This window comes from Marmota monax, unplaced genomic scaffold (genome assembly GCF_021218885.2).
Source record: "Marmota monax isolate L192 unplaced genomic scaffold, Marmota_monax_Labrador192_F-V1.1 WCK01_AAM20220418_F8-fsc00024, whole genome shotgun sequence".
NCBI classification, from domain to species: Eukaryota; Metazoa; Chordata; class Mammalia; order Rodentia; family Sciuridae; genus Marmota; species Marmota monax.
Window position 1 is genome coordinate 10,855,242 of NW_026695224.1, and position 19,758 is coordinate 10,874,999.

At 58.5% G+C, this 19,758-nt stretch overlaps 1 protein-coding gene across 2 annotated transcripts; it reads right to left on the reverse strand.

The window, feature by feature from the left end:
* Nucleotides 1-1,016: 1,016 nt before the first annotated feature.
* On the reverse strand, nucleotides 1,017-18,716 carry Ccdc102a (coiled-coil domain containing 102A). 2 transcript variants are annotated; one of them, XM_046435068.2, is made up of 9 exons: nucleotides 18,581-18,716; nucleotides 11,486-12,217; nucleotides 9,551-9,777; nucleotides 8,711-8,819; nucleotides 6,862-6,978; nucleotides 6,349-6,558; nucleotides 4,387-4,557; nucleotides 3,536-3,639; nucleotides 1,017-1,509 (listed from the first exon to the last, which is right to left on the reverse strand). In XM_046435068.2, the coding sequence occupies exons 2-9, from the start codon at nucleotides 12,074-12,076 to the stop codon at nucleotides 1,380-1,382; spliced, it is 1,659 nt and encodes a 552-aa protein (XP_046291024.1). In that variant the 5' UTR covers nucleotides 12,077-12,217; nucleotides 18,581-18,716; the 3' UTR covers nucleotides 1,017-1,379. The 2 variants fall into 2 exon arrangements, with proteins under 2 accessions (XP_046291024.1, XP_046291023.1); XM_046435067.2 differs by having other exon boundaries at nucleotides 11,432-12,217.
* Nucleotides 18,717-19,758: the final 1,042 nt, after the last annotated feature.

Consider the following 19,758-nt stretch of genomic DNA (forward strand, 5'->3'; position numbering starts at 1 on the left):
GTTATGGAAGGTTTCAAAATTAAACATCAAAAATAAAATAAGGGCTGGGGCTGTGGCTCAGTGGCAGAGCACTTGCCTTGCACGTGTGAGGCCCTGGGTTCGATCCTCAGCACCACTTAAAGGTAAATGAATAAAAATTATTATAATTTTGTGGCCATAAAATTATTGTAATTTAAAAAAATAAAATAAAATTACCTGTAATGTTACTATTCCTAGAGCTGAGCGAAAGAGGGTACAGACACAGCTCCCCATTACTATTGTGTCTATGTTTAATGTGCTTACGACACAGTACTGACTGTGCCACACCTCCCTCTGGGTGAACTGCCATTGATCACCTGCACTTCATCCCTGTGCCCAGCTGGCCACTCCCTCCTGTCCAGGGCAGACCCCCAAGTGCTTTGATAATAACTAACCTTTATGTCTCTGGAGAAACTCATCAAATTCTCTTGAAGACTGTCATTGTGTGAGACCACTTGGGGAAACTAAGGCTCAGAGAGGACAAGTAACTTTCCTGAGACTGCACAGCCAGTGAGGACCAGAGTAGAAATTTGAACCATCAGGTAGCAGAAGTGCAGTCTCCACTTTTCCACATGGCTGCGCACAGCATCTCCTCCTTCCAGCTAGGATGCTCCTTCCTTCCTTCCTTCCTTCCTTCTCACATTCATTCATTTTTTAAATTTTTATTTATTTTTTGGGGGAGTACTGGGGGTTGAACTCAAGGGCACTAGAGCACTGAGCCACACCCCAGCCCTATTTTGTATTTTATTTAGAGACAGGATCTCACTGAGTTGCTTAGCGCCTCGCTGCTGCTGAGGCTGGCTTTGAACTTGAGATCCTCCTGCCTCAGCCTCCCGAGCCGCTGCTGGGATTACAGGCGTGCGACACGGCGGTGGGCTCATTCATAAAAAAATCATGTCACTTGATGCTCCTGAGCTCTGGTTCAGTGTCAGGTGCAGGCTGACGCTGACCCCCATGTCCCCTCCTGGGTCAGCCACATTTTTAGGACTCTGCCCCAAGAACTTGAACTCCATTTATTACAAAAGACTGGGTTCTTCGCATGTATTATGAACAGCTCCTGCCAGACCACCAAGGCAGCCCAGTGGGGACCCCAGCAACCTTCCCCGGACAGGCTCCACCCTGCGTAAATCCTGGATGCTGGGGTCACCTGGATTGGGCCCACACAGTCCTGGACGTGCATATGACATACATGAGGCAGGAGTCCCTTCCCCAGGCGTCCTGTGAGGCCATGGAGGGAGGGATGGTCCGTGGTGGGAGCCGTGTCTGTACCCACGGCAGCACAGGCAGCTGTGCCCCTTCATGTGGCTGGTCAGCCTGGGGGTCTGTGGCTTCCGGCCAGTCCTGCCCACCCCTGGGAAGTTCTAGGCCACTTGGATCTGCAGGTCCTCGTCCTCATCTAGGTCACTGGCTCCATCCCCGGCCTCCTCGGTGCCAAAGCGGGTGCTGCGGATCTTCCCGAAGAGGGGGGCGTTCTGCTGCTGCCTGCGGAGCCTGCGGGGGGCAGAGGGTGACGGGTCAGCACGGGTCAGCACGGGTCTGCCACCTCCTGATAACGTGGCTGCAGTTGGGTTGATAGTGGCTGCAGCCTCCCCAGGCCCTGACAGCGGCCAGCACCTTGTGTGACCTCTGCTCTGTCCCTGGTGGGGACTCAGGGAGGAGCTACTGTCAGCCTAATTATAGACAAGGAAACTGGGCCCAAAGACTCTGAATGAGTGCCCCCAGTCACAGGGACAGGCGGCCATGGGGCTGGGCTCTGGGGAGGGGGCTTGGAGAGGTAAGGACCTGGTTGAGGTCACACTGCAGGGCCGGGGTCCCAGGCCAGCCTCCAAGAGCAGAAGGAGCAGGGTTTGGTGGTGGGGGAGGGAGGGGGGGTCTGAGCCCCTCACCTTCCCAAGGTCAGCGGGAAGGTGCTCAGCCCTAGGTCCTCCTGTCAAAATTCCTGAAGCCAAAAACGTGGAGGCCAACTTGGCCTCTAACAAGAGCCAAGGGAGGAAACGCCCCGCCCCGCCCGGCGGCTTCCTGGAAGGCATGAATTATTAACGGACGGGGAGGGGCCGGCGCTCCATTACCGCGCAGTGATTTGTGAGCTGTCCCCGAACATTAAAGTATAAAAAGTGGGCAGCTAACACGAGGCAGCCGTGCTGGGTGGCCCTGCCCGGCCCCAGGGAGGCGCCCGCCTGTTGTGAGAGTTTCTGGCCCCTGAAGAATGTGGCTGAGACTGCGGGGAAGCCCTGGACTAGAAGGCCTTTGGAGGGGTGTGCGCGGCGTGGGACAGGCACAGTCTGCCCAGGTTGGGCTTGACCCTTGGTGGGCCCTTGCGCGACACCAAGGGCATCATCATCTCACGAAGCTGGGGAAACTGAGGCTCAGTCAGCCACAGCACAGCGCTGTCCAGAGCCTGGACTCTCAGCCGTGAGCTGAGCGCACGGCCTCACATAATACATGCTCAATAAATATGGGCTGCTGATGACGGGGTGACCCTGCAGGGCCGCCTGCCATCTGCGTGGCTGTGCAAGGGCTTTCTCTCTTGGGCCTTAGTTTCCTCCTCTGCCTGCCCCCTCGGAAAAAAAGACCCCTTCCCTCCTTTCTCTTTCAGAAGGAACAGGCTGCTTCTGGCACAGTATCTAACCGGCAGCCGGGGTAGTCATGGTGGTAGTAACAGCAGCAGTTAGATCAGCATTGATTGCGCCAGGTGCTTTCATAAGCATGAATCAGCCCACTGAATTCTCCCAATGGCCACGAGGTGAGAACTATTCTCACCCCCATTTTACAGTTGGGGAAACTGAGCCAGAGACGTTAAGTGACCTAAGACTACCAAGTGCCTCAGCACAGAGCATGGACCTTCCACCACCCAGGCAGCCTGGCTGCAGGTAAGAGAAGGCAGGTGACGGCCTGGCCAGTGCCGGGCACAGGGAGGGATGCGGGTCAGTCCTGTGGCCCTGGCTTCCCAGCTGTGGGAATGGGGAGGGCAGGGCCCTGAACTTCTCCACCATCTCCTGGCATTAGGGGAAGTGCAGGGAGAAGGTGTGACTCTCAGAGGGCAGAGTGTGCCTCTGTCAGAGACCCTCTGTCTCACTGTAGGGGCTGATGGTCCTGCTGGCACTGAAGGTCTTGCCTGATATTAGGGCAGGGCCTCTGTATTCCCTGGCCTCCAAACCCTCAGATCCCTTCTGGCCTGGAGTCACCCCAGCCCTGGGGGCTCCTTGTTCTGTCCACGATGCCCAGCCTGCTGGCCCTCCCAGGGCTCTGCTCCTAGGGCCTGACCTCTCTGGCCAGGCTTCCTGCCCTTGCTCCCGCCCACAGCCTGCCGATCCAGGCCTCCAGCTGCTGTGGCTTCCTGCACCCCCCTTGGCTTCCTGGCCCTGGCCCTTCCGGCCTGGAAGGGACAGGATTTGGGCCCCAGGACCTTTCCTTCCCCGTCCCTGCTCTGGCTCTGGGGGGGCTCCGGGCCTGGCAGGTTTCCCTGAGCCACACCTGGGCCGCGGGCCCTGGCCACGCAGAGGCCCCTGTGGCCTACCTGGACTGCAGGTGCTCCAGCTGCACCTGAAGGTTCTCGCTCTGCTCCGTCTGCTCGTCCAGGGACCGCTGCAGTTTGCGCGCCTGGTTGTGGGCCTCGTCCAGCTGCGGGGTGAGCAGGGACCAGAGCCCAGGGGTCACTGTGGGCAGGGACAGCCAGGCCAGACACTCCTCCCCTCCACGGTGGGGCCGTGTTTGCTCCTAAGGCCTGGCCTGAGGTGCTGTCACTCCTGTGCCCTCCCCAATCCACTCATCCTCCAGTGTCCCCAGCCACTGGTCCACCCACCTGTCCCCTCAGCCTGCATGGAATGCCCACTCCCCTCGCTATGGAAAACCTAATCAGCGCGCTCCACCCGCCTAGTCCTGTGCCCACCTCCCCGACACCCCCACCCCCAGGAGCCCTCCCTCCTTCCCTCTGTCCACTCATTCTTCTGCCCATGGATGTGGTCAGCTGTCCAGCTATCTGACCACGGTCTACGCGTCCAGGAGCTGTCTGTCTGTACACCTGGAGTTCACCGATCCTTCCCCCAGTGTCAGAGAGCTGCTCTCTGAGCCCCTCTGTCCACCCTCCCTTCTCCTCCTCCCATCCACCTGTTCGTCCCCGCAGGGCACCCTCCTGGTCCTCTATTTGTGCCGCCCACCCCTGGTCCATCCACCACTCACCTGCCATTGCCTGGTCTTCCTCTCCCCACCCTCCTGGCCCCGCCCCGCCTGTCCATGCATCCACCTGTCACTCCCTACCCACCACCCGAGGACTTTGCGCCAGCCCCCAGGGCCCCAGCACGGCGTACAGCAGGGCCCCGAAGTCCCACTCCTCCTGGGGACCCACAGCTGCCCGGCCGCGGTACTCGCCTCGTCCTCAGCCTGGGCCAGCTCCTTCTTGAGCTCCTCCACCCGCAGCCGCAGCTTCTTCACCTCGGCCTCGTGCTGCTCCACCCGCCGGTTGGCGTGCGCCAGCTCCGCCACCTTCTCCTGAAACTGCTTCTTCAGCTTGCCGTGCAGGTGCTTCAGGTCGGCCAGCTCCTGGGGGTGGGGGCGGGGACAGGGAGGACCCAGTGTCACTGGGCGCTGGGCCAGGGAGTCCTGGGGGTCAGCAGCTCTAGGGGAGTGGGGCGTCTCCTCTTCCTGCTGCCAACACATGGGCATTATGGTCTGGAGAGCAGTGGAGGTGCCATCTAGGGAGGTCTGGAGGCTTGGGAGATGAGGCCAGGAAGGAGAAGGCTGGGCTGTGGAGGACCCGGCTCCCCTTTAGACGAGGAACTGAGATGCTCCAGGATGCCCAGCAGATGGTGGAGCTGCAGGGCAGGATTTCTCAGGAGGGACAGAGCATTTACAAACCTGGGTCTGAGGGTGACTGAAGCTGGGGAGAGGGTATCTGAGGAAAAGAGGTCAGAGGTGGGAGTGCCCGGAAGAGGAGGACCAGCCAGCAAAGGTGCCCAGCCCTCAGCACTGGAATCTGTTTTCCCTTCTGCAAACAGCATCATCCTTTCTCTCTGCCAACCTGATCCTGGTTCCTGTCTCCGTCATTTCTCGCTTCCTTGGGCGCAGCAACGGCCTCCCCTGGCCCTCCACCCAGCACAGTGGGCAAGAGGGAGGGCAGCCTGCCCACACCTGCCTCCCGCTTTATTTACTTATTTTCTGTGGTCCTGGGGATTGAACCCAGGGATGCTCTACCACTGAGCTATATCCCCATCCCTTTTTTATTTTGAGGCAGTCTTGCCAAGTTGCTCAGGCTGGCCTCAAACTCGTGATCCTCCTGTCTCAGCCTCCAGAGTCACTGGGATTACAGGTGTGAGCCACTGTGCCCAGCTCACCTCCTGCCTCATGTACCCTGGTCCCCTTGCTCACCCCCTCCAGCGGTGCTGCCCCAATCATTCTCATTATTCTCCAGTTCTCTCCTCCCCCCCACCAAGTTAGCTTACCAGTTAACCTCTGCTCTTCTTGAAGACTCAGCTCAAACCTCACTGACTGCGGGGAGCTTTTCCAGGACCCTGGGCCTAAGCTAGGTTTCTGGGTAGCCCCTCTTCCTGCCACAGCTCTGGAGCTGTGACCAGTATGAGCATATATGACAGTGAGAATGATGCCTGCATCTCCTGAGCTACCAGCTCCGGGAGGGGCAGAGAGGTCAGCCACCTGTCTGCTCACTGCTACGTCCCCAGCACCTAAGCAAGTGCTTAATACATGCAGCTACTATGTATCACTGGGACTGACCCATAGTAGGTGCTCAATAAATGTAGCTGCTAAACCAACTGGTCTAGCATACCGGGGGGGACTCAATAAATGCAACTATAGGTTGAGCTTCTCTCATCAAAAAGGCTTGGGACCTAAAGTGTTTCATATTTCAAATATTGCAATCTTTATATGCATGCAATGAGGTATTCTGAGGATGGGACCTAAGCCTAAAGATGAGTTTTATTTTATTTTATTTTATTGGCACTAGGTATTGAACTTTGGGGTGCTTTACCACTGAGCGACATCCTATCTCTTTTTTTAATTTTTGAATTTTGAGACAAGTTCTCCCTAAGTTGCTGAGTCTGGTCTTGAACTTGGATCCTCCTTCCTCGGCCTCCTGAGCTGCTGAGTTTACAGGTGCATACTACCACACACAGCTTGCACATGAAATTAATTTGTGTTTCTTCTACCCCTCATGCCTCACTCACCGAGGCTGAACATAATTTCATACAGCATTCTGATGGACCTGTGTTCTGACTGGGACCATCAAGTCAGGGGTGGACTTTGCTGGTGGGCCTTTCAGATTTCAGGTTTGTGGATTAGGGACGCTCAACCTGTACAGTGGGGGTTCTGGATGGGCACCTTGTTCTTCTCGAAGAGCGCTGCCTGGCTGGCCCGCAGGTCGCAGTCCAGGGCGCTGGCTGTTTGTCGCCGCCGCCGGGCCAGGGCCTCCTCCAGGTCGCCGACCTGAGCGCGCAGCTTCTTGTTCTCCCGCTCCAGGCCCAGCTTCTCCGTCTCCAGCCGCTCCCGCCGGCCCCACTCGGCCGCATTCTCGGCCTGCAGACGCTCCATCTGCGACAGCCGGGACGGAGTGAGCCCCTGGGGGAGGGGGCTGGAGGCCCCCACCGCCCCGAGCCGGTTTGGGCTGCAGGAAGTCAGATCCAGCTGCAGCCGCTACATTAAGCCGAGCGTCTTCCACGTGCGCAGGATGTGGGGCGCTTCTGGTCTTTGCGAGGCGTTGGGGGGATCCCTGCAGACTGGGGGATCCTGGGGGCGTGGCTGACCCCCACCCACCCACCAGAGCAGGCCTGGCTCGGCTCTTCCCGGTGACTGCCGATGGCGGGGCCCCTGTGCCCCGGGCCCCGGGCCGCTCACCTCGCCCCGCAGCTCAGCCATCTTCCGGTCCATGCTGGAGCGCGCGCCCAGCTCGTCCTCCAGGTCCTCGGACATGCGGCCCAGCTCGTCCTGGTGCGCCTCCTTCAGGATGCTGAGCTGCAAGGACACCGCCCAGCCTGTTTACAAGAAAACCGCGGGATCCATCCCTAACAGGCCTGGGGAGGTGCTCAGCAGAGAGCCTTGGCCGTGCCCACGTGGGGACAGGTGTCCAGACAGGCCCTGACTCTGACCATTCTGCCATTTCCACTGTCGCCCGCTTCCTGCCCCTTACCATGGAGCCCCCCAGGGTTCACCGTGGCCTCCTCGCCATTCTCCAGGACAGGGCCCCGGCCGGAGCTTTGAAGAGGGCCAAATTCCAAAGGATGCCCCCCGCAACACCAAAACCCCCTTTGATGGCTCCCAGGGGGTACTTGGGACAAATCCAACTCCTGTGATCTCAGGTGTCCTGCACAATGGGAGTCTCGTCCGCTTTCCTCAGCCTCATTTCCCACCGCTGTCCCCTCGATTACTCGAGTTCCTGCCTATCACGTGGACTCTGCATATGTGCCTGGAACATTCTGAGGTATTTTGCAGGATTGACTCTTTTTATCCCCAGGCCATAGCCTAAAGGCCCCCACCCTGATGAGGCCTCTCCTGGCCACCCGGCCTAGTGGCCCACTGGAATTGCAAGTTGAGGGGACAGGCAGCACGTCCATCTTCTGTCTCTGTGTCCCTGTGTGGCCTAGGTACAGCAACCCTCAGCATGCACTGATCTAAACACCGCTCTGCAAGCAGGTGCATCAGAATCGGTCGGGGTGCTTTTAAAATACTACCATTCCCTGCTGGCCACCAGTGGGACCCGGCATACTGCTGCTCCACGTGAGCTTGACAATGAGACTTAATCACACCGAGGGAAAGGCCCCAGAAGCAAGACAGAGAATTTCTGCTAAACTGTGTATTTGTGTTTCACTCACGTTTCTTCAAATGATTACTCTTCACAAGTTGAGGAGATTAATGAGGTAGGGTTCTGGACTCAAGCCCCTAAGATGATGGATGATTCAGGAAGGAAGGGAGGGGGTCTGCTTCTTGGACTTTTAAGAGCTTCCCTAAGAGGTTCTAAGGGACACCAGACTCCTCCAGGGCACAGCCTCAGGTTGTGCATGGTCCCAGGTCCTCCCACCTCTGCGAACCCAGTGGATCCAGCCTGGCTTTCCCTGGCTAGCTGTGCCCCCTGGTGGCCACTGAGGTCTGCACAGGAGGCAGAAGTGGCAGCCCAGCCTTTCCTGAGACCCCTAATTGCAGTGGTCACTCCCCTCTACGGAGCCTCAGTTTCCTCCTCTGTAATATGGGGATGTGAGGACCAGTTCCTTCGACTGCCACGAGATCCAGCACACACCAGGCACCCAAGGAACATCACACTCCATTCCTTCACCCTTCGTCCTGTGAGATCTGGACCACTTTGTGGCCTCACCTCTCACTACTCTCCAGCAACACTGGCCTTCTCTGTGTCCTTCACTCTCTAGGCTTGTTCTGGCCACAGGACGTTCGCATTTGCTGTGAACAGCTGCTCCCATCCCTTCTGAAGGATGGCTTCTTCTAACCCCTTGAGGTCTGGCCTCAAATGTCACTTTAGAGAGGCCCTTCCTGGCCCGCCACTCCTGTGTCTCATGACATTATGTGTCTGGTTATTGCCACCCCCCTGCCCCTGGCTTCCACAGGTAACCTCCTGAAGGTACCCTGATACCCAGAACCACTGAGGAATGAATTCTATTCTGTCTCCCATCCCAACTCCCAAGATTCAACAGCGTGTTTCTGCCGCCTCCAGGAAGACCCGCTGTCCCCGACTCACTTGCTTGAGCATCTCCTGCTTGGTCTTGCTCAGCTCCTCATACTTGATCTTCCACTGGCTGAGCTCCCCCTCCAGCTTCTCAATGTTCCTGCTCAGGGCCATCTTATCCCTGGGAAAGGAACAGGAAGGGGCAGGCAGACACCTGTATTTCTGTTTCAATTAGGACATCGCGGGGTGGTGGGCAGTGCTGGGGATTGAACCCAGGGCCTTGTGCATGTGAGGCAAGTGCTCTACCACTGAGCTACCTCCATTACCATTAGGTGGATTTTCATTTGTTTGGTATTTTTGGCTTAAACAGCAGCAATTTATTGTCTCTCAGATTTGGAGTCTGGAAGTCCAAGGTCACATGCTGGCAGAGGTGGTCCTATCTCGGGCTGTGAGAAGGTACCTGTTTCAGGCCTCTCTCCTAGCTTTTGGTGGTGTTCTGGTCACTTTTGCCACTCCTTGGCCAAAGAAGCAATGACCTCTGCAGAAGCATCACCACAGGCTTCACCCTTACAAAGGCGTTTAGTTCTTTTACCCACTGTGGAGCTGGCGGCCAAACCCAGGGCCTAGTGCAGGCTACACAGCTCTCTATCACTCTCTCCCCCACTAGAACACACGCTCCACAAAGGCAGGGACTTGTCTTATTTATGGCCGTGTGGTCAGGACTGAGCACAGCGCCCGTCCAGAGCAGATGCGAGATGTAATATTAGGATGAATAAAGAAAAACCTGCTGTGGGTCCTCCAAAACCCAAGGCTCGTGCCTGAATAGCACCTGCACCTTAGCAGCTCTCCGGTGCCGTCACACTGACTTTCCTTCTGGCCCAGCCCCCAGTCCCTGCCTGCCCCCCGACTCACTCTCGCTCCTTGAGCAGCACCTTCTGGGACTCGTCCAGCCGCAGGCGCAGGGCGGTCAGCTTGGAGGTGTCCTCCTCGGTGCTGGTGGTGTCCTCCCAGGGTAGCCGGCTGCGCTCCTGGCGGCTGGAGCTGCCCCGAGGGCCCCCAGACCCCAGGCTGCGAGCCTCCCAGCAGCCCTCGGGCTCCTCTGGTCTGTTCTTCAGGAGGGTCTCCACCAGTTCCAGGTCCTGTGGGGACCAAGGTGGGGGCTACAGCAGTGGCCACTGAACCCCGGCCCTGGAGGCCTTTCTCCTGGCCTTTCTAGACCGTGGTCTGGGATCAGCGTGGAAGTCACGCAGTGTCTCTGGGCCCGGTTTCCGCTCCTGCAGCCTGCCTTGAGTCTCTGGGAAGAGGGACACCCTTCACCTCCTGGAACTGCAGACAGACACCAAGGTTTCCTGTATCCTGGGAGACTCCCCAGGAAAGGTGCTGCGTTTCCTGGTCACTGGACACACACAGACGTACAATGGCACCGGTCAGAACCAACGCCGAGGCTCAGGTTCCTCCCAGGGCTTAGGAAGATCCCTCAGAGGAGTCCCAGCTCTCCAGTCCTGTTTTTTAGGGGCAGACGCTGAGGTACGTGGAGGACAGTGGCTCTGGGGAGTCCCCAAGGGGTGATCTCTTCCTCCTCCTGGATCTCAGATTATCGTGAGTGGGGTGCCCTGGATGTCACCTGGCCCAAATCCCCTTTACACAAATTGGGAAACAGGGAGGGAAGGGACTTGTTCTGCATCACAGGACACGGAAGTGGCTGTCAAGAGTGTAAGCTCAGACTGCAGACCCAGGGCTCTGCCCCCGGTCCCCACAGCCTCCTGACTATGATCATAACCAGAATGAATATTAGGCAGGAGCAGCACTGTGAGGCCCTAAAAGGGACGGGAACCTCTGCAAATACCAGGCCAACTTGGGGAGAGGTGCCTCCGTCACCAGAGGTGGCAGTGCCCACTCTAGCCCACAGAGAGGGGGCTGGGCCCAGACAAGGGGCTGCCAAGATGCTCGTCTGGAAAGGGGCTGTCTGGGTCTGGAACTGGGGAGCAGAACCAGGACCCTGCCTCAGCTGGCCTTCTGGAAACAGGCCTGCTGGCCCAGTGGCTCTGACCATTCATGCTCCAGCCATACTGACTGTCAGCATCTGGAGCCAGATGGCCTGGGTTCAAACCCACTCTAATCACCAGCTTGGACCTTGGTTCTGACCCTTCCTGTGCCCTGGGTCCTTAGAAGGACTGCGGGGATAGACTAAGTAATGTGCACGCAGTGTTTAGCAGGCAGAGGCACTGGGCATAGGCACTGGGCCAGGGGGCGGTTGTTGCCATTCCCCGAACCCCCCAGGCCCTCTCAGCCTCTGATCTTTGCAGTTTCAGTGCCGTCTGGTATTTTCCATGGCTAATTCCTGCTGATTCTCCCAGTGTCAGCTAAAATGTAGCCTCTTCCAGGAACTCCTCTCTAAACCTGCCACTGCCCCCACCCAGCCTGGCTCAGGGACCTCTTCCGTGGCTCCTAGTGCCCTGACAGCCCACCCTCAGCCTAGACTGGTCCATGTTATCACCATCCCCTTGCTATTCAAGTTTGACAAATGAGTAGATTCAGCTCTGGTACTAATGATTTTGTGGAATCCCTCTCCTGCTGCTCAAAGGAGAGGGTTCTCTGGTTCTGCTGACTTCTCAGGTGTGGGACTAGAGGGACCAACAGAACCTGGGATTCTCTCCCCTGAGGATCAACTGAAGGAGGTGATCCAGAGCCCAACCTGCAGACCACCCCCGCCGCCCAGGTGGCCTGGCCCTCACCAGCTCCTTTCGAGCCCTGCAGCCCTGACTTCTGACCAGGTCCATCAGCCTCACTCACTTCCAGACCCAGGCAAAAGGCTGGCACCTCCTCCCAAACCGGACTTCCGCGCACCTGGCTGCCCTGGGGCCTCTCCGACCCGACGTCGCGCACCGGCTCATGCTCCCGCTCGGGATCCGGCTCTGGGCCTTCATGTATCTTGTCCGCGGCGCCTCGGGAGCCCCGCAGCTGCGCCAGCTCGCGGCCCCGCGCCTCGCACTCTCCCTGCGCTTCCTGGCGCTCGCGCCGCGCACCCGCCAGCTCCTTGGTGAGCGCGTCCAGTCGCTGGCGCAGCTGCCGCACCTCCTCGCGCGCGCGGTTGCGCTCGGCGCGGACCTTGCTCCACTTCTCGCGCCAGTTGGCCGTGCAGTCCGACCACCAGCGCATGGTCTTCTCCATCTGCGCCGCTCGTGCGCGTGCCTCCTCTAGCTCCCGCAAGCGCAGCTCCTCGCGGCTCTCCCAGTCCCCGTCGGCCAGCAGCGTGGACGGCGGTGGCAAGGGCAGCGCGGGCGGCGGCCCCGGCGAGGGCGTGCCGCTGGGTGGCGTGGGGGGCAGCGAGTCGATCGGCCCCATGCGCTCGGGCGACGGGCTGCCCAGGATGGTCAGCAGGCTGCCCTTGGATAGCTGCGGGGACTCGGCCAGTCGGGGACTTGGCCCGTGACTCATGGCAAGGCCAGGGGGATGCTGGGCTTGAACTTGCGGCCAGATTCAGTAGCGGCGCGGGGGACGCCTGGCGTTACCACTGTGCATGATGGTCACGGCGACCCACTGCTTGCCAGGCCATCAGGTAGAGATGCCTCCTCGTATCTGAGGGAGAAGGCAACCATCATTAGGCTGTGACCATCGTAGGTCCATAAGATGGGCCACAGCGGCCCACTGGCAAGGGAACAGCCCTGGCAGAGGGAGGTGTGTTCCAGGGCAACCAGTGAGAGAGGCAGGCCTGGCGAGCAAGGGCCTGCAGATGCACCCCGAGTCCCTTCCCGCAGCAGCTCAGCTGATTTGAAACCTGCATTTGCTGTCCTTGACCTCCATGGTGACATCTCACACTGAATGGCTTGTAAGACTGGCCCACCTTCACACACCCTAGGCTCTCATCCTGCAACTCCTCAGAGCTATCACCTCCTCTGGCCACCCCTCAGGCCAGGCCCATCAGCCCTGCCCCATCTCAGCTAACACTAACCAGCTGGCTGGACCATTTACCGGAGTCTGCTCCCTCACTTCATCCCAGGCTGCCAGTCTGCTAAGGACAGGGGCTGGTCCTGGCCACTGTTGTAGTTCAAGCACCATAGCAATGACCATTTGTATAGGGCTGATGGCAGCGGGTACCATGCCCAGGACTGTCTGTGAATCACCTCCTGTGTTCCTCTCAGACTTGAGGTGAAAGTCATGGCCATTAACCATGTCTATGAATTCAGATCCAAACACCAGTGCAGAGTTGTTGAATAAAGGCACTGGCTGGCGACAGTGATGGAAACAACTTTAGACCAGGGGGTTCTGGGGTGGCTTCTCCACTGGAGCTGCCCTCTGTGACCTCCTCATGGTGGCAAACACCTCTGTATCTCACCCAGCCTCCCTCTTTGCCCAGCACTGGCTCTGTAATTCATAGACAACACCCTCCTTTTTTTTTTTTTTTTTTTTTTTTGGTACCAATAATTGAACCCAGGGACACTTAACCACTGAGCAACATCCCAGCTTTTTTTTATATTTTATTTAGAGACAGGGTCTCGCTGAGTTGCTTAGGGCCTTGCTAAGTTGCTGAGGCTGGCTTTGAACTCACGATCTCCTGCCTCAGCCTCCTGAGCCTCTGGGATTATAGGTGAGCGCCACTGCCTGCTAATATCCTCCTTTTAAATAAATGGATGCCTGTCCTTCTGTGTCCCTAACATGCCTTATGACATCAGACTTTCAGGCTAGTCATACCTGCCCCTAAGACCTGCCCTTTGTGGTGGGACTCCATTTCAAACTGTGTGTCCACCTCCTTCCAGTCTCCAGCCCTCGATGTTGGCGGTATATCTGATGTGAATGGGAAGCTGACAGAGCTGTGCCCCACCCCCCCAGCCTGAGAGGACATGGGAGGTCTCCTTCCTTGGGCCCAAGGCCCGTCCCTGCCCAACCCACCCTGCTCATGCTGTCCTCTCTCAGGGCCTTCCCCCTGCTGTGGTCCATCCTGGCACTCCCCCTCCCTGCCCTCTCTTCTCCCTTTTAAGGCCACACAGAGTGGCCCACACTTGCTGTCCTCCCTCCATCCACTCCCTGGCCTCTCATGGGCCACCCACTGTGTCACCCTGTCCTCTCTAGCTCCCGGCACACCAGCGCTCCCCTTGCTTGCATGCCTCTTTCAGGACCCTGTCCTCCCTCCCTCTGGCTGCTCCTCTCAGCCCAGCTGGTCAGTTCCCAGGGGTGCCCCTCAGTGCTGCTGCCACCCAGCAGCCTGGGCCCTTCTCCTGCTGCCCGTGCCTGGCCATCTCTCTCATACTTCAACTCCTTCAAATCCACTGTCCACAGCAATAGCTGGAGTAGCTGTTTAAGGACCCAAGCCTGGCGCTCATGCCCCTTCGCTCATTACCAAAAGCCAGAACCCCTCTCCCGCTTCAATCCCAGGCTCACTCCCCCCCCCCCCCCGGGGCCCTCCAGCAGGTCTTCAGTGGCAAAGGAGCCACGGCCCACGGAGCCCCTGCGTGTCATCTGCACCGCCCTGTCTTCTAACCGGGCTCATACTCCATGGTCCTGATCTCTCCCTTGCAAAACCCAACAGCCCCTTCCCCAGGCAAATGCTGGCCTCGCTGCTGCTGTACACGTCTTCCTGCTCCTGCCTTCGCCCGCACAGCCAGGCGTCCCAGGTCTTGCACCACCACTTTAAATCCCTGACTTTTGTGTCGTGGCTCCTCAGGGACCCTGCTACGTTCCTCTAGTCCTCTGGCTGTTTGTTTACTATTTCACCAGACAGGTACTCTAGGCCCAGCTCTGCCACCAACTTCTGGGTCTTTCTAGGCCTCGGTTCCCCTCCCTGTACAATGGGAGAGGAGTAAGGAAGCAAAGTCCTACTCCCCCCACGGCTGGCAGTACTGGGGCTTTCACCTGGGCCTTGCACATGCTAGGCAAGTCCTCTTCCACTGAGCCCTGGCCCTTTATTTTTAAAACTTTGAGACGGGATCTCACTAAGTTGCCCAGGTTGATCTTGAACTTGTGATCCTCCTGCCTCAGCCTCCCGAGTAGCTGGGATGACAGGCAGTGCCACCATGCCTGGCTGGAGCTCGGCACTTCTTCATGAGGTTGCCTCAGATTTATCTGGACAGTTGAAATGCAGCTGCCTGGCCCTAGTGCCCAGACAATGATGCTGAAGAGGTGTGAGCCTGGGAATTTTAGGAGTTCCAGGTTTGGGACATTTTAGTATTTTATGTGGTGCTACCTTCTCACCACCCAGTTTCATACACACAAACACTTGTCCTGAGCCAACCCCACCTGTGCAGCCACACAGAGCCAGGCCCCAGTTCCAGAGGGATCCCTAGCAGGCCAAGTGCCCTTGTGATCAGGGTCTTTGCCTGTACAGTGGGGTAGCTGGCCTTGAGGTCCACTGGTGCCCAGACATCTGTGCACACACAGACACCTCTGCAGACACACATGCAATCCCATGCACATAAACACACCAGCAAAACACAACGAGACTGACCCACGTGCACACACACAACTACATGGTCCATGGAGAAGCTCACCTGTAGACTCAGACTCACCTGCAGACACACATCATGTCAGCCTACCCACAGAACACACAAAGATGTCCTCATCCCTAGAAGCGGACACAAAACTCACATGCCTCCTCTCCCCATCTTCCTGGCCCAACTCCACATGGAGAAGTTCTTGGAAAAGAAAAACAATGTGTGCGTCTGCGGAGAGGGGGAGGGGTGGCGGAAACCCAGTGGCAGCCCCACAGCCCTCCCGCTGGTGCTGGCCCAGCCTGTCTGCAGGGCCCTTCCTGTAGCCCCTAAGGTAGCCATGTGGCAGGGAGGGGCACTCCACATCCTCTGCCTCTGAAGTTGCCAGGCCTGGCGTGGGGCTTGGCCAGGACCGGGGTGCTGATTCCTTCCAGGAATCCAAAGCCCGTAGCGCAGGGGCAGGGCAGGCGCCACCCAGACCCCTAATGGCTTCCAGGCACCCACACAAGAGGTGGGGGTGGGGGCTCCAGTCATTCCTTGTTCCCCTTCCCAGCTGCCTGGCAGGGTTCTCCTGGGGGCTGGAGCAGCGGGAGCAGGGAGACTGGGGAACAAGCCTCCTTCCTTTCCCCTACAGGGCCTGGAGAGGTGTGCGCATGCGTGTGGGGATGGGTGGGGGCAGAGGTCCTCAGGTTGGTTTATGGAGAAGCCCATCCCACTGGCACAGCAGAAATCCTGCACGTGTGCGTAGACCCAAGGGCAGCCAGACCTGTCTAGCAATGCCACCCCCTCCATAACAGCCTTGGGGACTCCCAGAGGGGGCAGATGCAGCTGAGGCACAGGGAACAGCTGTACAGGTAGGCTCCAGCAGTGACGCCCTACCCACCACCTCACCTTCCCCTTCCCACCACAAGGCTCAGTGCATGGGGAGCTCCTATGTGTGGGTGGCGGGTTGATTCCCTAGCAAGGAGCAGGTCAGGGTGGGCCCAGCCACCACAGGCCCTCCCCGCTACTGCCTCCCTGGGTTTCTGTTCAGGCTACCCTGAGCATTCCGAGTGCCCCTCCCACTCTCCAAAACCCCCACCCAATCTTCCAGATCAGTTGCCACCACCACCAGGAAATGCCTTGATGTCCCCATTCCCATCCCCCACCTGGGGGGCACAGCCCAGTAACCTCCCACAGTCAGACCTGGCCAGCTGCCCTCTCATTTTACAGTACGGGTTTCACCCACCCAGAAGGGACACTTGGGCAACCTAGAGCTTCTAGGACAGGCTCTGCATACAGCAGTTGCTTAAAGTTGGCTGATGGGATGGAGAGCAGGAAGGTGAACCATGATCTTGTATTCCATTAGTGGGCAGTGGATCTGAGTGGGAATCCCAGCCCACTGTTGTGTTCACTGCCTGTCCCACAACAAAAGCAAGAAGGTTTGAATCCAACATTCACTACAGGCTACAGCCTCAGCAGCCCTGCCCCCAGAAAAAGACCAGGATCCTCTTGTTCACAGATCTGTCTAGAATGTCTCTTCCCTCCTTTCTCCATCAGCAAACTCCTGCAGAGCATTCAAAACCCCAGCATCCACTCCCTTAGGAAGCCTCCCTTAATCTCTGTGTGCAGAGTGTTAGTGCCCCCAAGCACCAGGTGCCTCTCTGGGTTTCAGTCATGGCCACACTGTGAAGTCCATGAGAGCATGTGGTCTTGCAGAGCCCAGCTTACAGCAGACGCTGTGTGAATGCTACCTGGGCTGATGGATAGAAGAGGGACCATGCTACTGTTAGGATCCCCTTGTGACCAGGGACAGTGTGGAAGGGTTGAGCCATCTTGAAAATCAGAAGTCGGTTTTCAGCCAGGCTCTAAGACAGGTAGGTGTCTGAACCTGTTTGTGACCAAGGTCAGAATCAGAGGTGATCTCATGGCCACTCAGGGTCTGGCCTCTTGCCCAAGGAAGCGTGACAACTTTGTGTTTTGTCCTTAATATGTATGGGTACGTCTCTCCATATCCACTGAGTTGTGAGCAATGCTAAGACCTGGACTGCGGCCAGCTGACGGGATGGGGGGCCCAGAAGCACTGACTGCTCCTCCCAAGAACACTCAAAACCCCCTGTGTCCTCCCAGAACCTTTCAGGTAGGGCTGTGGGGCAAGCCCAGGGCCACAGGCCTGGCTGCGGGCAGGGAGCAGAGCCCAGCAGGAAACCACAGAGAACAGCCTGATTGGATAAGTGTAGGGCCCACGGCTGGTCAGGCCGCAGGCTGTGGGCACCTGTCCCTCTGACCTGCTGCCTACACTCCAGCCGCTGGACCTCCAGAGGAGAACTGGGAGGCCAGAAAACTGGTCTCCAGGCTGGAACTGAGCCCAGCAGTGGGCACCCTGGCTGTTCCCAGCTGCCCCCCATCACAGACTGAAGAGCCACAGTGATATCCTAGATGACAGAATGGAACTCCTTTCTTTACAGATGGGGCAACCGAGGTCCAGAAGGACAGCTATGTGTCCCCACACATCGTGTACCAGCAGCAAAACCAGGACAGGGAGCTGGGGTATTGGGGTTGGTTTGCCTTCTCTCCTGGGTCATGACCACCTTAAGGGGACAATGCCTCTGGGAGCACCTATAAAATGGAGTCCTCAGGTACCAGTGGACAAGTCCCTGGCCTCTCAGGGCCTCAGTTTACCTACCTACAGGGTAGAGAAAGACATTAATAAGATTCCTAAAAAGATCTAACCAAGAGGCGGCAGGACGCGTGCTAAACGGAACCAGTCCAACCCCCACCATCGCTACGGAGAGTGGGGTGGACAGGGTTACTATCCCCACTTAAGGCAGACAAACCGCAGCCCCGGGTGAAGAACGGGCTAGTCGCGATCAACGCTGGTACCCCGGGAACGGTGGGGAGACTGAGGCCCCCTCCCTTCCCTTCGCAGTAAGCCGTGGCTCCACCTGCCCCAACTCCTTCCAGAAGTTAGTTTCCAGCTTCCCCAGTCGCCTTGGTCCTCACTTCGCCGCCCCCTTTGCTATCGCCCGGGTCCTGTGCGCCCCCCAGCGCCCCCTAGCGGCGGCCCGCGGGTCTCCGGCCGGCGCGGGGCGGCCCCACCCATGCCACCGAAGGGCCCCCATTGGCCACCGCCGCGAGTCTGGGCGGGACTCCGCGCCCCGATTGGCCAGTGCCGCCCGTCCATCCCGCATTCGCCATGGTGACCACGTTGGGTCCCCCGGGAGAGTTCCACATTCCGCCCCCGCCCGCCGCCCCCTCCCGCCCGCCGGGCCCCCGCCCGCGACATTCCGAGGGCGGCCCCCTCCCCCACTGCCCCTCCTCGCCAAGGCCCGGAGCCCCGGGAGGTGGGGGAGTCCCCCGGGGGAGGGGGCCAGAAAGTTCTGCTCTGAGTTTGGGGGCTGCTGCGGGCGCCCCCATGCTCCCCTCTCCTCCAGTCCGCCCCCAACTTAACTCCTTCCCTCCCACGGGAGGCTCGCGCCCTGAGCGTGTTCCCGCACCGCGGTGGCTTCCCGCGTCCCACCCCGCGGTCCCCGCTCACCTCCGGCCGGGCCGGCGCTGGCTCCGGACGTGGGCCCGCCGCGGCTGGGTGGAGCGGGCACGGGGCTGGCTGCGGCCGTCGCCGGGAGGGCCGAGGGAGGGCCGTCGAGTCTCCTCCTCCCTCCCGGGGGGAGGCGAAGGGGGGGCGGCGGGGACCCCGGCGCGAGCGCCCGCCGTGGCCCGGCTGCGACCCCGGCCCGCGGAGTCACTGGGTTGGGGGACTCCAGCCTGACTGCAGGCCAGGGGCGAGGGGAGCGGGGCGCGGGCCGCGGCGGCGGGCCCTGCTGGAGAGCAGCAGGACCCCGACGAGGCCCCACCCTCGCGTGGGGGCTGACGCTGGCGGGGACCCGAAAGCAGATCGGGGGCCACGGGGCTTGCTTTCCCGAAGTCTTAGGTTGCCTGAGCGCCAGCGACATGCTAGGTGTCCCGGGGCAGAAGTGGGCACCGCGGTCCCCAGCTCCCAGGTGGAGGAGCGGTGACTCTTGACTTTTGTTAATTGCGTTCTTTCAAGTGCCAGCGATGTAACCCAGTAGACGTGGGCCAAGGAGTCTGTGCCCTCCTTGGGGCTCAGTTTCCCTTTCTGTACAACAAAAGCGTTGGCCAAATCAACCTTACGCCTGTTGGGAATAGTGGGGACCTGGCCCTACTTGTGGAGACTTCTTTAAGATGTTCTATGGTGTTTGGGGGCGAAGGGACACGTGCAGGACCCTTTAGGGCTTCCTCTGTCTTGGCAGTAGGGTGACTGATGTTTTGACAGGCAAGGAGTGTTGAGAGGATGTCTTCTGATCGCATCCTGTACCCTGGAAGTCCGTTTGAAGGTGCATGTATTTTTAAAAAGAGGACCCAAAACTTAACAGAATTAAAGGGAACCCCGCTGGGATGGGTTATTACCTCGAAAAAGTAAAAATGACGATGTTTATTTTACCCCATCACTAAAAATATGGATTGTAATCTCAACCACGCACAAGCTAGAGTGAAGAATGAAATCGAATGCTAATATTTGAAGGCCTTTTTTTTTTACCCTAACAAAGTTGGGTATGTAAGCATCCTTCCCTTCTAACACTTTTTTTTTTTTTAGCTAGAGGATGCTTTTTTTGCAAAAATTTGAGGGCTTCCTTAAACCTGAGGATCACTCTGAATCCTTTGAAGGCCCCACCTTTCTTTTGGGAAGGTCCCAGT

Coding starts and splice junctions, on each gene's coding strand:
- Ccdc102a (XM_046435067.2), bottom strand. CDS start 12,076: ATGAGTCACGGGCCAAGTCCCCGACTGGCCGAGTCCCCGCAGCTATCC. Junction 9,778..11,431: donor CCTTTTGCCTGGGTCTGGAA/GTGAGTGAGGCT, acceptor TGGTCCCCACAG/GACCTGGAACTGGTGGAGAC. Junction 6,559..6,861: donor TGGCTGAGCTGCGGGGCGAG/GTGAGCGGCCCG, acceptor CGGCTGTCGCAG/ATGGAGCGTCTGCAGGCCGA.